We start from the raw sequence: 23872 nt of genomic DNA, 5'->3' as shown, positions 1-23872 counted from the left end.
CTTCTAATACCAATGGGTACCAATAAGGCAACAGCACAATGGTTTAAAATAGAATAAATAGTCATCACAATCCGTGAACTTCTCTTAGCAACAATTATACTCTTTCAAATTCTACAAAATGAACGTGGGACAACAAATGAATGCAAACTAAATAGATTAGCATTAAATATAAATTTTCTACCAAGACATCATCCATAAGAGTCTCATACTCATAAAAATAAGTTACGGAAGCTTGTACAAAGTTACATAAACACGACTATAGCAAACATATGTGGAGAGACTTATTAGAACAGCCTTCTGGATACTTCTCTAACACCAATTCAAGAACCTCGTCGCAGAATGGCATGTTTACACATAATTAATAAACAATAGTTCATCAATTTACAAGTAGATAAGAAAAAATTTCAGTAATGCTCCTTCGACTCCATGGAGTCCCTTGAAAGGCTTCGATGAGCTCTCACCTGCCAGTTGTAGCCTTAAATTAGAACCAAATTACATTCAGGAAAGAGAATATATGGTATCAAATAATCAAGAAATGTAAAAATTATTGTAGCAGAGAGAAACCGTACCGCGGGGGAACGGGACTGAGACTCGCTGCTTCGGCTTCTACTACGTTTGGTTGCTCGCTTACCTGCTTGTTTGATAGAAGGCTGCATTGCACAAAGAGTACAATTTGGTAATCAATAAAAGGGTACACAATCGGCATGAAATTGAACAAACATTTTAATTATACTTCACTTACGGATGCAAGTGGAGATTCTGATCTTGACCTAGATCTGCAAAAATTCCAGAAACAATCCAATTATCCATAACAATCCATTAAAATCCTTGATCCAAAAGCCTCGATGCCACTTCCACCTCAAGGTGATCAGCAACAAGAAGGATCAGGAATTAGCACCAGTATTTGGAATTTCTACCAGAAGCTTATGAGAACTAATCAACATGAACATAGAAAATTCACTATAGCACCATGAAGTAAATTGGCAAAGTCGAGGACATCTTCCTCATTCACTTCCAGATTAGAGAAGAACTAAAGTCTTCTTACACATACCACCAAGTCCAGGAAGAAATAGACGTTGAAGTGGTTTTAAGTTTCATATGCATCGCTGATATGTGGGATGGTACTAATAGCACTTAATTCTGACTTCTGAGTAATCCAGCTTTAACAGTGCAATCCATCCACACTTGATGAACTCTAGCACTAAATGACACACCATGATAACAGAACTATAAAACAGTCAGTATGATTGAGAGGTGCTTGACTGCTCATCAATAAAAATGCATTACCTCAACCAACAAAGAGATGAAGGTATATGAGCACCACATAACATCAAGTTCCTAACATCCAATCCCCAGGTTGCCGTACAAAGCCAGATCTAGTAAGTAAACAAGCAATCCTTATTAACAAAGCATGACAACTTGACAACCTGGAACTGGAATGTTAACCTTCCACTGAAGTTTCTTTTCACTCGTTAAGAAAATGGGACTGAAGAATGTGCATATAAAGCAATGAAGGGAAGAACGGTATAGCTTTTCAATAAAGGTTTAAAAATCAAGAAATTATTTCAATAACACATGAAATTCAAAGGATTGTAAGTGGAAATGAATTCAATAATCAATAAATAATAGCAGGTACTGAAAAACACAATGAGGCATACATGATAAGGAATACATTTCTAATAACAAATCTACCGAGGTATAGAGATAAGAACAAAGACAAGGGTCTAATTTTTAAAATCAAGAGTGTCTCGAAACATATGACAAGGAAATGATGTGATGAAAAAAATGATAAGTGTAGTCAATGTTATCCATAGATGATAAAACTTGAGGACTCGCTTGAGCTAAGATGGATACCTACAAGAGAGTTTTGGACTACTGCAGCCATGGATACTATAGTCTCAAAATATGGAAACAACTTCCTTAGAGACGAGGAAAATGTTGCACATATTTAACAAATACAACTTTAAGAAAGCTATATTTGCTAGAACACCTTTAAAAGTTGCTTTCCCAATCATTGTTCTGTGTATACAGCAAGATTACACTTAACAAAGGCAGAGGGATTTCGAGTTTAGAAGCATACATTGTCTTAAATAACTTTAGCAAGAAGAAAAAACGTGCAACCCTTGAAAATAAAAATAATTGAATTTTCAAGATATAACAGTCATTGTGGTCTTTATTCTTCCTTTAATTGGAGAACCATCCAATTTAACTGGATCTAATAAACAAGGTAAAAGTAAATCATGTTGATAAAAGAATTCAACACTTAACAGCTGTTCTCTCGTTAGCGGCTTTTTCCTTGCGAGTGTTGGTTTGCCTTTTCTCGAGGTTTCTTAATACAATTTTCATTCATAAAAAAAAAAATCGAAACCTAACCACAAAATTTACTGCAAAACTTAGTTGACAAAGATATATCAAAAATACAATGCAGCAAAAAATATATTTATATTTTAAAGAAGGAAAAATTGCAACTGAGGATACCTGGAAGATCTGGGAGATGATCCTGCAGCAGAACGTGGAGAAAGAGATCTACGAGAAGATACAGACGGAGATCGACGAGAATATTTAGCTGCCGGAGAATAGCTGCAAAACAACTCAATTTTTGTCAGTTATTGCTTATAACATCTGCCAAAACCACAATTTGGCAAGTTATCACTACTACCAAAGACAACATCTATCAAAATCTTGCTAAAACAGACCTCCTACTCCTGTCACTGTAGCTACCGCTGCGACTAAGACTGCGGCTTCGGCTCCAGCTTCTTCTCCCATTGCGGTCATACGAGCTACGACTGGGACTCCTTGAGTAGCTCCTTCTCGAATCATATGCCCTCACCTAACAAATGCCAATAGATGAGTATGGCAGATATAGTAAACAAAAACTCAATTCAGAAGGCATGGTCTGGTACATACCCGTATATAAGATCGAGAAAATGCATTTCGAAACTCAGAGTCATCAAGTTTCCTAATCTGTAGATAGGACAAAGGAATGTCAAAACTAATAATGATCCAGTAAAGATAAGATACCTTAAATCCATAAAATCCAAAATTTTAATCAAACTTAAGAAAATAATAGAAGCTTACAGAGCGCTTCATATCATCATAGTTTGTGTAATCTACAATTCCGGTCATGCCTACAACGAGATGAAAGAAATTAACAAGATAAATTAGCAATACCTATCAAAACAAAACTAAAGCATCATTTAATATCATTGCATCCAGAAAAAGTTAAAGCTTGGCATAAGATCTTTAACAAATAAAATAAAGGCAAATTGCAACTGGATTCCTGCGGAAATCATATTCAACTTATCTGACTTATGCTCTAGGAAATTATTTATGCACTAATCAATTACAACATCCTTATATCCCCATTGATAAACTAGACCTAGTCAAGCATAAAATCAACTAAGCTTCAGTCTCAAGCTAACTCAAGCAAGCTACATATCAAATAGAATGACTAAAAAACAGAAGTTTATTTAACTCACCACCACGGTCACGGAACACTTGAGAGAAGCAGACATCCCCAGCTCGTCGCATATGATCCTGAACATTAAATATGCAATGTAAATGCCAGATCACTTCTAGCAGCCAACAGATGTTGACGACTTCAATTTGAAATGAAATTCGTCCAGACTTAATGTGGAAGGGAACCAAAACAGACCTTGAGATCTTGCCACGAAGCAGAAGAAGGTAATCCAGTGACTAGAACTGCATGAAAGGGTGCAATCAAATAATTTTTTTATTGCATATGATCCATGAAACAGCTTATAAACCTAGAGTGGGCCATACCACGATAATCAGAGTGTTTGGAAGGCCCACGACTTCCACTGCTCCGACTATAGCTGCTATAACGATCTTCTGGAGATGAATTCCTCCGACCACCATGTGCAAGCTCCACCTTTGAAATAAGAAAATATTTTATTAGAATTCAAAATTGATATTGATTGGGATATGAAATAAAAGTATGAAAATATCTATGAAAAAACACACTAACAAAGAGAGTGTTAAAAACCAAGACTAATACACAACAAGGTAAATAGATGTTGAAGAAAAAATAGGTAGATAGATACTAACTCGTAATCTATACCCATCAAACTTATATCCATCACGACCACGGATAGCATCTTCAGCGTCGCGAGCATCTTCGAACTGCAATATCAAACAGTTTAAAGAATTCTCACAAGGAAACAATTGATAAAATGTACGACAAACAGCACGAAGATAATTAACAAAGCTGAGGAGAAAGTATGTAACAATCAGCAAATTTTGTTTTAAAAAAAATACCTCAACAAAAGCATAGCCAGGGGGTCTTGGTGGGACTTTCAGATCAATTTCAACAATGGGTCCATACTGCAATAAGAAACAAAGAAAAACATTCATCATAAGTTACTTAAAAAGTGACACCAATTAACAGTATGCTACAATTTATCTAGAAAAAGGCTTTATTATAATTTTATTTGAGCTTCTCTTCGCATGAATTGTTGCAGAATTGTAAATAAACAAAAGGAATTTAGACTACCAATTTAAGCTTTAGCAAACTTCACCTGAGCACCCGTATCGGTTCGGTTCGGTTCGGTTTGGTTAGGAACCGAGCATAACCGAAGTTTGGAAAATTTCTAAACCAAGTAGAGCCAAACTTTAAACTCGCAGCAGAAGAAACCAAACTGAAAAGTTTGGTTTGGTTCGGATAAAACCAAATTTTTTTACTTTCTAATTATTTTTATCTTAAAATTAATTAAAACATTAAATAGTGTCTAATAAATTCCCATAAATAAATATATAAATTTAAATTATTTTTTAATATTTTCATTTGGTTGTTCGGTTATTCGGTTTTCAAAAATGCCCAAACCAAACTGAAAATCAAATACCAAACTTTCACCTAAATACAAACCAAACCAGACCATTTTCTCACTGAAAAACTTTATTTTCAGTCGGTTCATTTCGATTTTTCGGTCCGTTTACATTTCTGCTCACCCCTATTCAGTATTCACAATCAACCAAACAAAGATCAAGTATATACAGACAATATACCCTAAGTATACAATCGAATAGAATGTTAAAAAGAAATAGAGAAATTATAGAAATGAAAAATGAAAAAATGAAGAGAATATTACCTTGTAAAACAAATCTTTAACTTCTCTCTGTCGAATATCCCCGGGAAGATTGCCTACGTAAAGAGTCCGACTGGCACGGCTGCTCATCTTTTTTTTTCTTTCATAACAATCAACCAAACAAACAAACAATTTAATTCCCAAATTAAAACTAAATTCCACTGCCAAAATCACACAAATTTTCAATATCTATTGAGCTTATCAAACATTTAACAAACACTACTGCAGCAAACATAAATAAGACAAAAAATATATAAAATCAGCTAATGAAAGGGAAAAAAAAAAGATAAAATCATTTTAAATTTGTTAAATTAATTTAGCTAGTGAAGTGTGAAGCAACATTAAATATATGACTAATTTGTGGGAAAGAAATCTTACTTGATTTTTTAATCTGTGAAGAGGAATTAAACGGAAAATATATTAAGCTTGTCGTAGTGTAAGGATTAATAGGTGTGAGAGTGTTTCCAGTTTTTGTAGTTTTAGGATTCTTCTGGAACCATGAACAGGTGTGGCATTTCCGCTTTCCAGTTATGGCCCTGATTAATGGTCCGGGCTTAACGGGCTTTATTGTCTTTTATGTAGAGAAAATACATCAAATCACTCAAAACTTGAAAAGTTTATGTTAATGACTCACAAATTATTTTCTTGCAGTAATCTCTCATTTTTTAAAAGTTATTTCCACAGGGTACCTCAATATAATTTTAGTTCTATTTTACCCTTAGTGAATAAAAGAAGTTGAGTTTAGAAATTAGGGGCGACTCAGTGTTCCAGTTGACAGTAGTCCGACCGACGGTGGCCAACAATATCAACGGCGGCGCTGGTCGGACTGAAAAATCGAAGAGAGAGATCGATTTCAATGATAGAGGACCTCACTATATAAATGATTTCAATTATTCTACTTCTTCCTTCTTTTTTCTTCTCATGGTTCTTTACTTTCAATCGGTCATAGATATTGCAATTTTTTAATTACAGCTCCATAAGCATCGAATTTAAATTCAAATGAAAGCGGTGGGTGTCATTTGAGGTAGCATTTTAAGTTAGATTAAGGTTAGATTTTGAGGTCATGAAGAGGATTTCGGCGATGAGATGGTAGTGGTGGTGATGGGAGTTAGCGATATTTTGATTAGAGTTTAAGGAGTAAGAAGAGGAAAGAAACAGAGTTCAGATTGGATTAGAATTCAGGTGGTTTGTGGTGGTGGTTTGTTAGCCAGTTTTGGTGGTGGTGGTTGTTTAAACTGAATCTAATTGAAAATTGATGACAGTATAATTTTAATTGTGCTATTTGTATAATGTTTTTGAATTATAGTTATAGATTTGGAGAAAATCTGAGTCTATAATGTAGAGTCAAATTTGTTTTTAGTATTGGAAGAGTACGCAGATTTTTATGTTTATGAAAGGATGGAGGCATTTTTTAAATATGAACAGCTTGAAAATTTAGACTTTGTGTTGTTCTATAAATATGAAATGAATGGAAACATGTTATGTAGAGAAATTGTTAGAATCACGAACATGCATCATCAGTTTGGTAGAGAAAGTGATAAATTTCTCATGAACTGCAGCATCTTCAATCTATCTTTTAATGGCTCTATCATTATGGGTATTATTTGCAGTTCATCTATAAGTGGATCAAATGTTACCACTGTTTGGAGGCCTGGAATATTTGAACCTGGGGAGCATAGAAACCAATAGTTTTATTAATATGTGTTTATATTAGCGTTCTGCACAATACACATACATAAGCATGTGTTAGAATATAATAAAATTAGTTTATTTTTTAAATGGAGTATAATAACATTTTTTTTTTCTGTTATGATATTCTTTTTTATGGTTTTATGAATTTAATAGTATTTAATTTTATTTTTTAGCTTTTATTCTAACTGAGCTTTACGGCTGCTTTATTTTTATTATATAATTGGATAACCTTTTTAATTGAAATATATTTGATAATCTATAAAACCAAAAATCAACCCAATACAAACTTGATGTGAACCTATATCAACTGAACTATTTTAATTTAATTTTTAATCAAATTGGTCTTGCTGCTCTTTAAAATCTTAAGTGACATTTTATATGAAAAGAATTTTGAGATTTAGTATAACATAGTAATTGAATATCTCTTTTAAGTGAAATGTATTTGACATACTATAAAACCGAAAATTAACCTGATGTGCCTATATCAAATGAACTATTTTAATTCAATTTTTAATCAAATTTGTCTTTATGCTCTTTACAATTTTAAATGACATTTTATATACACCAATTGAATACCTCTTTTAAGTGAAATATATCTGATAGTCTATAAAACTAAAAATGAACCTGATGTGAACTTGATGTGAACCTATATCAACTGAACTATTTTAATCCAATTTTTAATCAAATTTGTCTTACTGCTCTTTACAATCTTAAATGACATTTTATATACACCAATTGAATACTTCTTTTAAGTGAAATGTACCTGATAGTTTATAAAACCGAAAATGAACCTGATGTGAACCTATATCAACTGAACTCTTTAATTCAATTTTTAATCAAATTTGTCTTACTGCTCTTTACAATCTTAAATGACATCTTATATGGAGATAATTTTGAGATTTAGTGAATATACTAATTGAATATCTCTTTTAGGTAAAATGTATTTGACATACTATAAAATCGAAAATCAACCTGATGTGAACCTATATCAACTGAACTACTTTAATTAAATTTTTAATTAAATTTGTCTTTCTACTCTTTACAATCTTAAATGACATCTTATATGGAGATAATTTTGAGTTTTAGTGAATATACTAATTGAATATCTATTTTAGGTAAAATGTATTTGACATACTATAAAACCGAAAATCAACTTGATGTGAACCTATATCAATTGAACTACTTTAATTCAATTTTTAATCAAATTTTCTTGCTGCTCGTTATAATCTTAAATGACATTTTATATAAAAAGAATTTTGAGATTTAGTATTATACAAATTGAATATCTTTTTTAAGTGAACCCACACCAACTGAACTACCTTAATTTATTTATTTTTTTGTAAAATTTCTTTTACTGCTCTTTCCAATCTTAATCTTATCGAATATTTTATATAGAGAGAATTTTGAGATATAGTCTATTATAAGGATTGGATAATTATTTTTAAATGAAATGTTGAGATATTGTTTTCAAGGATTAAATTATAATCATGCAAAACACTAATCTAAAGTAAACTTTTATTAAAGTAATTATTAATTAAAATTAACTCATTCTAATTGTTCACATTTTCAGGTCTAATTAAGCTCCATCATGACCGACTCTCGAGTGTCATACAAAATCCATCGCTTCATTTTCTGATTTGTGCTACTCATCAGTAAGGTTAGAAGACTTAGTCGAAGGCATCCTATGGTGTTGCATCATTTTGGAAGTCGCCATTTTTGCATGATTATAATTTAATGCAGTTACTCTTTCATTGTCCAAATTAAATCTCAAATTTTCTACAGTATAGCATAAATGCTTCAAATTTTCAATTTCCACTCCATTCACTTTCTTAACCTGCTCAACATAGTTAACATTTCTCGGCAAACATATCAATTTTGTATAACAAACACATCATGTAATCAATATTTTTCATAAATAAATAGAAACGTGTAACTTGATATGATTCCATATCAATTCATAATGAAAATTAATCTAACTCTAAATTGAAGATTCATAAAACATAATAATACAAATAGCACAATTAGGATTGTACTATATAATTAGATTAAGTTTAATTTAAGAGAACAAACATCCCCTACCACCACCAAAAACCTATAAATTTGAATTTAATTCAACAGAAAAGCTACTTCAAATGAAAGTTGTGAAAATAATTGTTTTTTGTTACAGAAGCAACATTATCATTTAGCTTCATGTATTGAATCGCGTGACAAGAATATGAGTAGAGAAACACGAACAGACCCGTCATCTTCTCGCCGGAGCTGGGTTCGTCATAGACGAACAAATATCGATTCATCTGTAGATGAACCCAGCTGGGTTTGTCTAAATTGAACACTCCGAGTTCATGGTTCTCTTCTCCGGCGAGGCTGCGAGATGGAGATGAAATGAAGGTGGAGGCCATGCCAGGTGAGGTTGGGTTATATCAAATCAGTCGTCCATGGTTTCCTAAATTGGATTGTTTCTTTGGCCACTTTTGCAATTGAAATTGCAAATTACCTGAAGTCTACCGCCCGCCGCCTCTGCTTCTTTGACCTCTTTCTTGTTGCCGGACGTCGCTGATCTTCCACGGAGCTGATGCCGAACCAGTTGTGAAGACCGGGACAATTCTGTATTGGAGAAGAAAACAGATTCAATCAAAGGTTAAAAGTGTCCTATTTTAATATAAAATTAGTTTATTTTGGGTTATGAGAGATTTGTAGAAAGTTTTCTATTCTTTTGGGAGATTACTGTCAAAACAAAAATTGTGAGGTAAAAATATAACATCATAGCACTTTTGAGGGATTTGTGTAAAAAACCCTTTTATGTACGTCCAAACCGGCCCGAGCTTGGTTCGGGTTCTGTATCTACTATCCAAACTCAATCTTTACACTCTAAATATGCGGCTTGAGCCGAACTTTTACGGGCGTACGTTCAAAAATTACCCAAAATAGAAAATTCGAGTTTGCTAATAAAATAGCGGGGCTTTTCGGATTTGGACTTAGACTGCACCTACGGCAAATATATCAACGTCTTAGTCTGGCCGTAAGCATACCAACCTATACGAATCAGACAAATACTCGTACCTATGAACAAGTTTAGTGCACAATTAGGTGTGTACATGAGTTTAGGATAGCTATTTACTGGTTAATCCAAATCAACTCGAATTCTCTTGAAGTGAGTTTACAAAATGAGTTTACCTAAAATTTTCAGCTACTCGAGCTCGAATAATTCGGATGTTCTTTAGAGTCGGGTTTAAATTTAAAATATTGATCCATCAATATTTAAAGTCAAATTAGACTTATTCAATTCAGTAGTAGCGTGTAACGTGAACGAACTAAACTAAACTTTATTAGATGAAAAACAAGCAATATGATATTAATTCTCATTCAATAATGGTGAAATTTAATTATTTATGTACGACAGTTTTAAATTTAAACACGATAAAAGTTTATTTGTATCTATATTAATATAATTTTTTAATAATTAATAAATATTTATTTTTATTTTAAAAACAAATGTATTTAATATGTACTATATAAAAAATTAAAAAAATAAAAGGTACTTGCAAGAGGTAGCACTTACATGGATGAAACGAAGCAAATGAGACCAGGAATTTGAGCCGCCAGAACGTGTATATTGGTTCAAATTACGCCCACAGAAATCTGAATGCCTACCTAACATAAACCGATTAAAAATCAGATCTTACACCGTCCATATCACGTGGACTCCAATTTCTGATTACTAAATTCCCACGTGTCGCTTGCTAACTTAAACACACATTACTCTTACATAATCCTGCACACAGAATAGCTTTACTCTAACCTTTATAAACAACGTCCCCAATTTTGCCTTGGCTTCCTTTATTTTTGAGCTGCAAAAACTAACACTGTTTCGAAAATTTGCTGGTTTTGTATTTGATTTTTGAACGCAACCTCTCCGGTGATCAAATGGCCGATGTTAAGAGCAAATTTGAGTCTGCGAGGGAATGGGTTGTCGATCACAAGCTTAGAGCTGTTGGTAATTTTTATTTTTGTGTTTTTTTTTGTTAAAATTGAAATTGGATTTTGAATTGATTGATTAATTGTTTTCTTTTTGTTATGGGGATAATTAGGGTGTCTATGGCTTAGTGGAGTTGCTGGTTCAATCGCTTATAATTGGTCTCAACCCAATATGAAAACCAGTGTCAGGCTTATTCACGCCAGGTTTCTTTCTTTTTTCTCTTGAATTATCTGTTGGAGTTATGTTTTTTGATTTCTGTTGTTTTGATGCCTGGAAGAAATAACTAATTAATTTAGTTTTTTGGTTGAAAAATTGGGTATTTGTGAGATTGTAATGTAATCTGGGTTTTTAAGAACTCTTGCAATCCTAAATTATTGTGCTTTGTAGTTTGCTGTGGGTTGTTTGCAATGCACGATAGGAGAATGTTTTGCCTGAGAATTGAATATTAATTTGTATGTTGATCCTAAATTGTTATTGTCGCCACGCAATTATATGATTTGTTCTTTGAATTCTAAGTGTTGGAAAGAAAACTAGTTTGCTATGGATCATCTCACATTGTGTTAGATTTGTTTTCTGACATACTACATTTGTTTTCTTGATTGAGCCTCTCCATTGCTTCTACCCACTACGTCTCTTGGCAACCTGAAAACACCATGGTTTTTTTTATTGGTCTCTAATTTAGAAGCCTAAATTGGAGGTCTTGCGGATTGCAAACCTTATATAAGTTAGGGTCGTTGCAATTTCTTTTAAACCAATTTGATTGGTATAATCGGTTGCAAGTAGGTGGTTGGATCTTTGATGTTAAGGGCACTAGATACAAAACACAATCTAACTAATCCCCATGCCAACCTAACAAAAGAAAAGGACATAATTCAAAAGACCTGAAGAAGAATGTGTAACCTACAATAATCTTTTCTGATTGATGTATTGATTTGTATGTTATTCAAAAGGGGTAATGTATCCAGTGTTCCTCTATTCTATATTTCAATTATAAAATTTCTTGTTCTATTGTGTATGCCCGTCTCATTCATTGTCAATGCCCTTCTCCGCTGTTGCTGCGGAGAGTTGTGCTTTGTACTTAACCTTCTCTTTATCCTGAACATAGGTTGCACGCACAGGCGCTTACGCTGGCTGCATTAGCTGGTGCAGCGGTGGTAGAGTACTATGATCATAGAAGTGGAGCAAAGGCTGAACGATATGCAGGGTACATCCCTCACAAGGACGCCAAATGATTCGGAGCTTACTAATCATTTATTCAGCCCTTTAATGACTACATTATGCGTCGGTGGATGGATATGAATAACAAAAATATGTAAGAAGAGGCATGGGTTTTGATCCTTGTACCAGTTTGTATTGCTTTATTCAGTAATTAGCGTTTTAGCATATACTTGATGGAGAGAAATGAAATGAGAAGGAGAGTGAGTGGATGCATATTTGTGACAGGAAGTTATTGATGTGTGGTATATATTGGTGCAAGGAGATTTCATTATAATGCAAACCTCAAAGTTCATTTGTTTAACATTCAGATGGTAATAATCATCTCAATCTCGTACAAGTAGTTCATGAAAGTTTATTACATCTCAAATTGCGTGTTTTCTGAAAATTTTTTCCAATGAATATGATTGAAATTTATCTCTAGCATTAACCAACAGTTTAAACCTCAGAGAATATCTAACTAGCCTGTTTTTATACTTGTAGAAGTATATAATTTGTGTTAAAAATATAACCGCAGTCCTTGAGTTTGTGAATGAAAACTGTAATTATACATTATGGCATGATCCCTCCATCGCCACAGAATGAAAGGATGATCTCGTAGTTCTTGGTCATAGGTATATTCGCTCTTAAATAGATTAATAGTTCCATGGTATAAGACACCTATAAAAAAAGCTACTATAGCTTTACGTATTTTAGACATGGTTTGTAATGTGATATGTAAATATTAATATAATTTAATTAATTAGTAAATTGAATATAATATTTATGTATAATACTCAAAGTTTATTACTAAAAAGGAGTTTTTTTTTTGATAATTTACAAAAAAAGAGTTATTTGTACTGAAAATCTCAATTTATATGACATTTAAACTTGGCAAAAAAAAGTCAAATCTTTCGGGTTTTTTTTGGCATTTTCTAGCAACGATGCATTTTTTCTTCTCCAAAACGAGTATTAAATAGTACTGGTTAAAATTATTTAATAGCAAGTCTTTTATGGCATTCTTTGAATTGTTTCAATTAATAATTTAAATGTAATATGAATATTAAAATAATTCACAATTCTCAAATTTATACAACATTTCATATAAATCAGACTAACACAATTTAATAATTTTGTTTATAACTTTTTATAAATTAGTTCAATTTCATCAAATCATGTACGATTGAAGCATGTGGAAACTGGAAAGCAACTATGAAAACATTTATTACAATTATATTAAAAGTGATATAAAATATTAAAAATGTAAACAAATGAAAATATTGCTATGTTTGCATTCTCTAAATTATTCAAATACATAAAGAACATAATTACCCTTACATCATAGCTTTATGGACTAAATTGTTAAGATAGGTCAAATTTAGTTTATATGAATGTAGTACACAACTTCAAGGACTGAAATTACCCTTCAGTCATCTTAAAACCCTAATTTCTATCTTAGGTCACTCTTATATTCAGAGCCGCACCATTTCACAAAATCTCCAGAGCATCAAATCGGCAGCTTATCACAAAATCATAAGCAATCAAAGATGAGTAAAGGAGGCGCGGCGGCCGGAGCAACTAAAGGGAAGAAGAAGGGCGCAACGTTCACAATAGAATGTGCGAAACCAGTTGAAGATAAGATTATGGACATAGCTTCTCTTGAGAAGTTTCTTCAAGAGCGAATTAAGGTCGGCGGTAAAGCCGGTGCTCTTGGTGATTCCGTCACCGTCACTCGTGAGAAGACTAAGATCACCGTCACATCTGATTCTAACTTCTCCAAGAGGTAAAACGCTGCGTTTATCAACAGAAACGTCTGAATTAATGTTGATGTTTAGAGAAAGGAAAAACTAGGTTTTTTCGTTAGTTAAAGTGGTCAAATTGATGCTAACACCCTTGGATTAGCTTGAATGTGTTTATAATGTTGGTTTTGTAGTATATGCAATAGTTTTTAGGCAACTAGCTATATGATTTGTTGCCACTGTAGTTGATCTTAGCCACTGATAATTGACTAGTTTTGTTATTTTAACGTGTTTGCGCTTATTAAATATGCGATTGGTTTTTGATAAATCCTGACTTTATATTCGTTCTTGTTATAGTTTTGTGAAGAAATTAGGATTAATTATATGCTTATGTAGCACAAACACGGATAGGGTAATGAGACACTTGGGAACAGTGAAATGGAGTTATATTCAAAGGCTTTCTATGTTGAAAATGAAGCTTTTGTGTCCGGGACGCCAAATTTCAGACTCATTTTCGAAGTGAAAAAATTTAATTGAATGAAGTATCTGTGGTACTTGCGTTGTATTTGAATTGTTGTTTAATCATTATATATCATAAAAAAGAAATCATACAACTATCACAAATCAACAAAAAATTACCTACAATTAATTATAATTTAACTGAAAAATAAATCAAGAATGCATGTAAACTTGGGGTTTGTCATTGATATATTCTTAAATGCTTATAAATCTCAATGCAGTGTATTTTTATATGTCATGAGGTTCACCGTTGCTGCTTGCATCAGCTTGTAACCCTATGCGTTCTATCTTGGCATTATGCACTTGTGCTTATATGTGGCTTCTTGTGTGGTTGTCTGCTATAGGTATCTCAAGTACTTAACCAAGAAGTACCTAAAGAAACACAATGTTAGGGATTGGCTTCGAGTGATTGCATCCAACAAAGATCGTAATGTATACGAATTGAGGTACTTCAATATCGCTGAGAATGAGGGAGAGGAGGAAGACTGAACGATGGATTGGTAGCCTTTATTTTTGTTTTTGAACTCCTTATTTAGTATCTGGTTCAATGGAGCTACAATTTATGACAAAAACCATGTTTTATGATTTTGTTTATCAAATTGTTCATTTGCTATACTTCTATTGCTGAGATTGAGAATTTTGTTTCCAGTTTTGAAGTTGTCATCTGTAGTCTATTACTGTTTGCACTTCTGCTATATATGCATGCCATCTTTAGGCGGACACTAACCTTGAAAGTATTGTTTTAAAAACCGAACTGGTGTCTGTTCATGGTTCAACCAATTTAATCATGGGTTGAATGTCTTGAATAAAATAAATTTATAATTATATATGTATGATTTAGAATAAAAAAATAGTATTTAGAACTTAGATATGGGCTTTTGTAGTTTTTACAAGGAAAACAAATGAATGTCTTGAATAAAATAAATTTATAATTATATATGGAACAAAGGATCAACGCACCCCCTGAACTTGTGACACGGGGTCATCTAGCCCAATTTATACTTTTTTGAGCAATTAACCCCAAAATTCTTTATTTTTGGGTCAAATAACCCAATAATTTATATTTTTATTTTAAAAAACAAATTTAGGATAATTATTTCGCAACAATTAGGGAAGTATTTAATTATTTTTTTGCATCTCTCACCTCCGATTTGTATTTTACGCGTTTTAAAAATATAATTATGGGTTACTTGACCCGAAAATGAAGAGTTTTGGGGTTAGTTGCTCAAAAAAGTATAAATTGAGTTAGATAATCCCGTGACACAAGTTTAGGGGGTGCGTTGACCCTTTGTTCATTATATATGTATGATTTAGAATAAAAAAATAGTATTTAGAACTTAGATATGGGCTTTTGTAGTTTTTACAAGGAAAACAAATGAATGAATATCAAATTTTATTGGAACTTGCTGATTTTTATGTTTTTCCCGGTTTAAAGTGATAGAACTGCATTTTTAATTTGTTAGAGAAAACAAACTGGACTGGCTTCTGGTTGGTGTTTGAGTTGAATCTTGCCCTTTATCACAAAATCTTGTTTAATTTTTTTGTATAATACGCAATTGGTGTAATAAATAGTTGCATATTGTAAATAGCAATTTTTTAAAATATATTTATTATGGCTTTTATTGTGATTGTAGCATCACAGCTAATTTGTTAAGGATGCCATAAATATTTATATTTGTTTCCATACTCAAATTTTGAACTTTCACTGTAAAAATGGAAATGCCCACAAGAATTGCATACTCAAAATTGAGCTTTTATCTGAATAAATGGAAATGCCCACAAGAATCGAACTTATGGCCATGAGCAAAAAAAATCGGAAAATATGAAATATTTTTTCAAATCAATATTAATTATCAAACACAAATATGTATATTTCTTGGCCGCTCATACCCCTAATATATAGGAGTCAAATACAAAAACAATCCTCAAAATCCTTACATTTTTCTATTTCTTAATCAAGAGACTCTTCAAGCTAAATGGCTTGTTCTGCCAAAACTTTATTGGCCACTGTTCTAATCTGGTTCTTGCATCTTCCATATGCATATACCCTCGAGCCTCGCTGTTTATTCAATAGGATTTATCAACTAGGTGACTCCATATCCGACGTCGGAAATTTGAAACGGCAAAACCCTAAATTTGGGTGTGCTCTGCCGCCTTATGGCCAAAACTTTTTCCACAAGGAAACCGGTCGATGCTCTAACGGACTGTTGATCATTGATTACATCGGTACGTGCGCCTTGTAGGATTGTTTTTCAATTGTTCTGCAAAAAAAATCAATTTATGTTCGTCTAACTAATTATGAACCTTGTAAGTTGTAACAGCACAATCAGCTCGTATTCCTTTTCTCGGCGCCTACCTGAATCCGAACGCTAAATTCGAGGGTGGAGTGAACTTTGCTGTTGCTGGTTCAACTGCATTACCTGCAGATGTTCTAGCAAAAAGAAAAATCTTCAATCCGGCCACAAATAATTCTCTAGCTGCACAGCTTGATTGGATGTCAACTTATTTTAACACAACATGTTACAAAAGTTCAGGTCATTTCTTACATCAATTGGTTCATTAAGACAAGATATATATAATCTTAATGTAACATAATTATTAATTTATATGTAATTCTCGATAGATTGCACTAAGAAACTCAAATCATCTCTCTTTATGGTTGGAGAGATTGGAGGCAATGATTATAATTATGTATTATTGCAAAATAAAACTATTCAAGATGTTAATTCAATGGTGCCTGAGGTTGTCCTAGCCATTAAAGATGCTGTTAAGGTATGTTTTCACTTAACACAAACCGTTCTATGTTACACCGAAACTTTTCAAATTTTCTGTTTTGCTTAATCACTTTAAAAATTTCAATATTTTTGAGTTTTTAAAATTTAAATCCTAAGCTTTGATAAATATTATATTGAGCCTATTTCAATGATTGTCTATTTTATATAAAATAAGGCAAAAATATTGTCCCGTTATTTATATTAGTTTATACAAATATTTCCGATTGTCTATTTTATATAGTAGCCGATTTCATTTTAGCGTTTTTGTTTACCCGTTATTTATATTAGTTACATAAGGGTTTAGGGTTTAGGGTTTAGGGACTCCAACAAACCATTAATCAATTAAAGAAAGAACATCACAATGTAATTATAGGCTATGGTGACTATTACAATGCATATCGAAGGATTTTGCGCCGTGCCCCCTCTCTCGGTGAGTATTTGGGATTCGAACTCGAGATTTTATATATAATAACATCGATATCAATCAGACTACACGTAATTGTATAATATTACAAGAAATATTATGTTTAAAGGAAAAAATTTAAATAAATAATAATATGATTTATGCGTTTGTAAAACAGGATTCGATGTAAAATCTTTACGAAAAGCGTGTTGCGGAATTGGAGGCGAATACAATTTTAATTTCTTTAAGAGGTGTGTGTGGATCTTCTGGTGTAGCAGTTTGTGCTGAACCAAATAGATTTATTAGCTGGGATGGAATTCATTTGACAGAAGCTGCATATAGCCATATTTATAATTTGCTTCTTATAGATTTCCAAAAATATCATCTTTGTATAAGTATTTACTAATAAATTAGGTTTTCTTTTATAATTTCTAGTTTACCTTTTTTTTTGTTTTTCTATTGTTAAAAAATGCAACTTTTTTTCCCTCTCAAAAAAAGTTCTTGCATTTAAAAAAAAATATTCCTTTGACTTTTAAATTATTTAACTATTTTTAATTATTAAAAATAAAATTAAATTTAGTCCCTCAATTAGTATATAAAAGTAAAAAAAATATATGAAATAATAATTTTTTTCAATAATTTATAATTTTTTTTATTACTATTATATCTCTAATTTATATGTTTTTAAGTATAAAATCTATAAAAAAAAGTTAACAATAAATAATACTCCCTCCGTCCCGTAAAAATAGAAAAAGTAGCTCTTTCACAAGAATTAAAAAAGTAGTTAATTATAGGTAATTTATGATAATTTTCCTAAATTGTCCTTTTAATTTCTTAAAGTAAAGCATAATAAATTAGTGATTCACACAACCCAAAGCCACTATATAAATATTAGCCAATAGAATTTTAGATGTATAAAAAGAATACATTGAAACTTTAAATCAATTAATGTTGATATAAGGGTAGTTTAATAATTTTATAGTTAACTAACACTACTTTTTCTATCTTTGTGGGACAAAAAAAGTAGCTACTTTTTCTATCTTTACGGGACGGAGGGAGTATCAGTTACAATATTATACACATGATAAAAAAATTATAATTATAAATAACATAAAATTAACAATTCAAAAAAAAAATCAATGAGCGTGGATATCATGCATCAGGGGTACTTTTCATGTGCTGGTAATAGACCTGGCAATTTTAGACACAACACGATTAAATGATACGACACGACACGAATTTAAACGGGTTTGGGTTTGATGCAAATGAGTTTGGGTCATAAACGGGTCAACCCGTTTATGACACGGTTAATTTCGTGTTTAAATGAGTTATACAAGCCTAACCCGTTTAAACTCGTTTAAACATGATTAATTAGTTTTAATTAAATATTATTTATTTTTATAATTTAAATGTTATTAAATTCTTAAATTTAATTAAATTATTTATATAATATACAATTAAAATAATATTTATCTCAAAATTTTGTAATAATTCTTTTAGTATTATATTAAATAAATTAAAAAGGTAATTAAATAATTAAACGGGTTTAAACGTGTCACTTTAAACGGTTTGATACATTGACACGTTTAGATAAACGTGTTTATACGTGTCGTGTCGTGTAACCCGTGTAATATACGTGTCGTGCTTGGGTTTTATATATCAAACTCGATTGATAATTGTGTCGTGTTCGTGTTTAGGCTAATCGTGTTCGTGACTAAACGGGTTTGACCCGTTTATGACCCACAAACACGAATTGTCAGGTTTAGCTGGTAACACTATAAATTATTATATTATTATTATGTTGACAATTAGTGATGTATACCGGATCCTACAATATGTACAGTGAAGTTGAGTCGTATGAGATTCATCCTCCAAGACGATTTCGAGCTCTTAACCAAAGGGTAAAAACCCAGATAAAACCGGTAACCGAATTCATAAAATTCTTCTTGACCGAAAGAGTAATCCGAATCACAAAATTAAGGCAGAATCCCCTAAAAATTGGATAAAGCGCGTCGTCTGAGGAATTCGCACAAAAACCATATCTACGAAATATCTCTCTTATTTGGAGACAAACTCCAACTAAATAGGAACCATTATCATGTTCAAAGTTCGCAGGGTGTATACATCCAACTACTATATAAAGAGTTTGAGGTATGTCTAAAATACACAATTACAATATACACAAAATTCTACTCAAGCCATTACTGACTTTAGTATCGGAGAGTTAATCAGACAATCACCGTCCGATTAGCTTCTACCCTGGTTTACAGGTTTAATCATCAGATCAGAAGGCAGACTCCATCAATTGGTGCCTCTTCATAATGTCCCTTTATTAGGATAGTGTGCTTTGTTCGGGTTAGCCAATCAAGCTATTGAATTCCCTTCTTTCAAAAGATGATGTTGATGCTAACACTTCGAGTTCAGCGGCTGCTTAGTAAAGCAAGGAATAGAATCAAAAATCTCATAAATAAAGAGAATTTGCCGAATTCGCCGTCTATGGAAAAAAGCTCAAAAACTTCAGACTTAAAGTTGCTTTTTCTGAACTCAAAAACAAAATTCTCATTGAAGGAATGGCTTCTGGCGGGTCAAACCTCGAGAATAAGCAACTGATGGATCCAAAGCACCATCAACAAACACCTGAGGTGATAAACATCACCGGGCACCATAGCTCAAGCACGGCAAAGGCATCCAATTTCACCGGAAATGATGGGACGATGTCACTGGCGGGAGTAACACCGGGGTAACCCCTTTTTTCACTCCTGAATATCAAACTAACCATGTTAAGGGAAGCAATCCCATCGCTTCCCCTGACTTTGGAGCAAAGATCCAACATGGTGACTCCGGAAGTGCACCATGAAATCCTTAAAAAGATGCTGGAAGCCTTTCAAGCAAATATGGATAAGATGGCTAACAAAGCCAAACGATCAAACGACAACCATGACGAGACTATGAAGATACTGAGAGAGAATTTTGGCCCACCCCCTACTTGATGAAGATAAAGAGCATAAAATAAAAAGAATCCAAACTACCAAGGACCGGCTAGAGGAGAAGAGAAAGGAAGAAATGATGATGAACGAGAAAATCTAGAAAGCCGAGCACATGACTTTCATGAGTCAGTACTAGTGGCAATATTAATTATAATTATAATTTTAATTTTAATATTATATATTTAATTTTGTTAAGAAAAATAGAACTAAGTAAATTTCAAATTTTGATAGTCTTACGATCTTTTAAAATTAAATTATCAAATTTATTTATTTATTTATTTTAATTAAAATTTTATTTTTTATCATGTGTAGCAATATTGCAACTAACTTTTTTTTAATATTATAAATATTTTTATAAATTTTATACTTAGTAATATATAAAATTAATTATTATAAGAGATTATACTAATCTTAGTAATTTTTTATTTTTGAACTTGTTAGAATATTATTGTTTTTGTATAGTATAATTTTATTTGATTTTAAATTAATTTTTACTATAATTAAATTGAGTGACAAACTTAAATTTTATTTAATAATTACATTTTTTGACGACATTAGCATTTTCACGGAGGGAGAAAATATTTAAATAACTTAATATATATGAGGTAAATATACTTTCTCTAAAAAAGTATATGGAATAGTAATTGTACCCTAACCTCATGGGGTAATAATAGTTATTTTCCCAAATATCTAATTTACAAGATGTACTAATTATGATTATGATAGTTATAGAATTTCTCCTGTCCCTCAAATCTTATTTAGTATGCATATATACATCTCAAACTAATTGCAGCCACAAAAAATATACATTAATTTAAAGCTTGTAATTTCAGTTAATTCGGTTTTATTAGGTTTCAAATTTGCGGCTACACAATATTTAACATCGACAAACCAATACATTTGGTTATTTAGTTTAATATTTGTGCTAATCATGTTGTTCTTTATATAGGTCGTGCCTATATAATCTTTAATTCATATGATCAATTAATAATTAAGCTCTAAGTAATAAATTTAACTAAACATGAAGACAAACACAATAATTTTGAATGTTGTTATAGTTGTCTCATTGTTAGTCCTTTGTTGCAAAGCACAGGATCTCAAGGCTTGTAAATTTGATAGAATATATCAATTAGGTGATTCTCTTTCGGATACCGGAAATTCTATAGTGGAACTCCCTCAAGCTTATCATGCTCGATTGCCTTATGGTGAAACTATCGGAAAGGCAACCGGTAGAGCTTCAGACGGATATTTAATGATTGATTATATAGGTAATATTATTGTACATTTTGTATTTAAGAAATGAGATTAGAGTGGTTTGTTTATATATAAATTATACTAACAGTTGATGATTTTTGTAGCACAATCTGCTGGTCTTCCACTGCTCGAGCCCTACGAGAATTTAAATTCAACATTAATTTATGGAGCTGATTTTTCAGTTGCTGGCGTCACAGCCTTATCTATGGAAAAACTATTAGAACTAAAACTTGATCTCGGATACTCTAATAGCTCTCTTAGTGTTCAGCTTGAATGGCTTAGAAAAACTCTATCGTACGTCTGCAATGCTACTAAAGGTTAGGACATATATATTAACGTTCATTCTAGTATATGCTCTTGATTTTTTTAACGGGAGAGAGAATCGAATTTGAAACTCTCATGTTGGAATACAACGTTTGTACCATTGCATTATTGCCTATAAACTACATCGGAATATGCTTACAAAGTGTATTATTTAGATTTTTTTTTTTAAATTATAACTAAAGTGATATTTAGATTTTTTTTTTTAAATTATAACTAAAGCGAATAAAATTTTAGTTCAATTATTGGGATGGTTTAGTTTGCACTCCTATATATATCCTTATTTATTAGCATTATTAATTTGTATAACTCAATAATTTTATGTATCTAATTAAAGATTGACATTTTCAACAGATTGTCAAGAGAAACTGAAATCGTCCCTGTTTGTGGTTGGAATTGGACCAAATGATTATAGTCGTGCACTGTGGACGGGCGGCAGTATTGACAAAATTAAGGCAATAATGACACCAGTAGTTGTGCAAACCATTAAAGATGGTATACAAGTGAGTTAATTTAATGGGTTAATTTCCGAAAAAATCACAAACTTTAAACGTTTTCCCATTTTAATCACACAATTTAAATTTTCTCATTTTCATACCTGAACTATCACTTTTTTTCAAATTTATGCACGGTGCTGAGGTGACACTCAGTCATTGGTGTAAAAGTGGTAATTCGTGCATGAAAATGAGAAAATTTAAACTACGTAATTAAAATGAGAAAACATGTAAAGTTGGTGAATTTTTATGATTAACCCTAATTTAATTTAAAGAATTTCGATCACTTACCATTATATATTACTATACTTCCTCCGTATTTATTTACTTGTTCATCTAGTGACAATGTATATATTAAAAAATTATTTTTTTTTATTTTAAATTATTAATATAAAAAATAATATAATCATATTAGTTAAGTCATCAATTAATAAATACTTTGTATGATGTCATTTATTAGGAAAGATAAATTTGAAAGATCTTTTATTTGATAATTGGGAAGGGAAACATTTATGAAAATTGAACCCACGACTTCAAAAATTTGTGAAGGTGTCAAAATGTTAAATTATTTAACTTTGAGCTATATCTCGTTAAATAATTGTATGTATAGACTAATAAAATTGTCACATGAATAAATAGAAAAAAAAAGGAAAAAAATACATTAAACAAGTTTAAAGGTGTCAAAAAGACAAAATAATTTAACTTTTTTTTTGCACATTTATCCAAATGTTTAAAAATTTATAAATCTGTCTTAATTTGTTATTTTTATTATATATTTTTTTATTTTTTTCTATCAATTTAATGATATATTTAATTTGTTGCAGACAATGATCAACTATGGTGCTAGTAAAATAGTTTTCGCCGGAGCCTACCCACACGGTTGCTCACCATCCTACCTATCGGCTTTTTTAAATTCATCTTCCGCTACTGATTCATTTGGGTGTTTAAAGGATTATAATGATGTTTTCGCACACCATAACGATCAACTTCAAAAAGCTTTTGAAGTATTACGAATTGTAAATCCAAATGCGACCATTATTTACAATGATGTATATATTGCAACATATACAATAATCGAAAATCTTCCAACTCTTGGTAAGCCTTCAAACATTTTGCATTTTTAATGGTTATGCGATTCAACATTGTTAAATCATGTTTTTGTTATGTTTGTGCAGGATTTAAGACATATAGAAAAGCTTGTTGTGGAATTGGAGGTGAATTTAATGTTAGTCCTGGACTGGATAAAATGTGTGGAGCTAAAGGTATACCGGTTTGTACGAATCCTAAAGAACACGTATTTTGGGACGGAGCTCATTTCACTCATCAAGCTAATAAAGTTTTATCGGATTATCTTATAAAAGAAATGCTATCTAAACTTCAATGTACAGTTTGAAAGAAATTTTAATATTTGTAT

The 23872-nt window shown here is 31.6% G+C and overlaps 4 protein-coding genes across 10 annotated transcripts; 3 read left to right on the top strand and 1 right to left on the bottom strand.

Moving 5' to 3' along the window:
* Window positions 1-188: 188 nt before the first annotated feature.
* Window positions 189-5634, bottom strand: LOC126671524 (serine/arginine-rich splicing factor SR30-like). 7 transcript variants are annotated; one of them, XM_050365296.2, is made up of 14 exons: window positions 5484-5634; window positions 5109-5205; window positions 4279-4344; window positions 4069-4143; window positions 3784-3892; window positions 3656-3702; window positions 3480-3537; window positions 3079-3128; window positions 2908-2964; window positions 2697-2830; window positions 2479-2580; window positions 743-776; window positions 570-650; window positions 189-461 (listed from the first exon to the last, which is right to left on the bottom strand). In XM_050365296.2, the coding sequence occupies exons 2-14, from the start codon at window positions 5193-5195 to the stop codon at window positions 405-407; spliced, it is 957 nt and encodes a 318-aa protein (XP_050221253.1). In that variant the 5' UTR covers window positions 5196-5205; window positions 5484-5634; the 3' UTR covers window positions 189-404. The 7 variants fall into 7 exon arrangements, 2 of the variants coding, with proteins under 2 accessions (XP_050221253.1, XP_050221256.1); XM_050365299.2 differs by having other exon boundaries at window positions 5109-5195; window positions 5484-5618; XR_007639038.2 differs by lacking the exon at window positions 189-461 and adding an exon at window positions 1052-1376 and having other exon boundaries at window positions 568-650.
* Window positions 5635-10625: 4991 nt separating this feature from the next.
* On the top strand, window positions 10626-12292 carry LOC126671527 (uncharacterized). The gene is made up of 3 exons (XM_050365304.2): window positions 10626-10791; window positions 10886-10976; window positions 11879-12292. Exons 1-3 carry the CDS (start codon window positions 10722-10724, stop codon window positions 12003-12005), a joined length of 288 nt encoding a protein of 95 aa, XP_050221261.1. The 5' UTR covers window positions 10626-10721; the 3' UTR covers window positions 12006-12292.
* A 1139-nt stretch (window positions 12293-13431) lies between these two features.
* LOC126671526 (60S ribosomal protein L22-2) lies at window positions 13432-14873 on the top strand. Its single transcript, XM_050365303.2, has 2 exons — window positions 13432-13750; window positions 14570-14873. The coding sequence occupies exons 1-2, from the start codon at window positions 13515-13517 to the stop codon at window positions 14712-14714; spliced, it is 381 nt and encodes a 126-aa protein (XP_050221260.1). The 5' UTR covers window positions 13432-13514; the 3' UTR covers window positions 14715-14873.
* Window positions 14874-15894: 1021 nt separating this feature from the next.
* LOC126671128 (acetylajmalan esterase-like) lies at window positions 15895-23868 on the top strand. Its single transcript, XM_056104918.1, has 8 exons — window positions 15895-16451; window positions 16547-16759; window positions 16849-16997; window positions 21408-21657; window positions 21748-21960; window positions 22319-22467; window positions 23283-23553; window positions 23634-23868. The coding sequence occupies exons 1-8, from the start codon at window positions 16202-16204 to the stop codon at window positions 23849-23851; spliced, it is 1713 nt and encodes a 570-aa protein (XP_055960893.1). The 5' UTR covers window positions 15895-16201; the 3' UTR covers window positions 23852-23868.
* The last annotated feature ends 4 nt before the right edge of the window (window positions 23869-23872 follow it).

This window comes from Mercurialis annua, linkage group LG3 (genome assembly GCF_937616625.2).
Source record: "Mercurialis annua linkage group LG3, ddMerAnnu1.2, whole genome shotgun sequence".
NCBI classification, from domain to species: Eukaryota; Viridiplantae; Streptophyta; class Magnoliopsida; order Malpighiales; family Euphorbiaceae; genus Mercurialis; species Mercurialis annua.
Note: the sequence above shows the minus strand (reverse complement) of the source record. Positions and strands in the feature narration are given on the sequence as shown.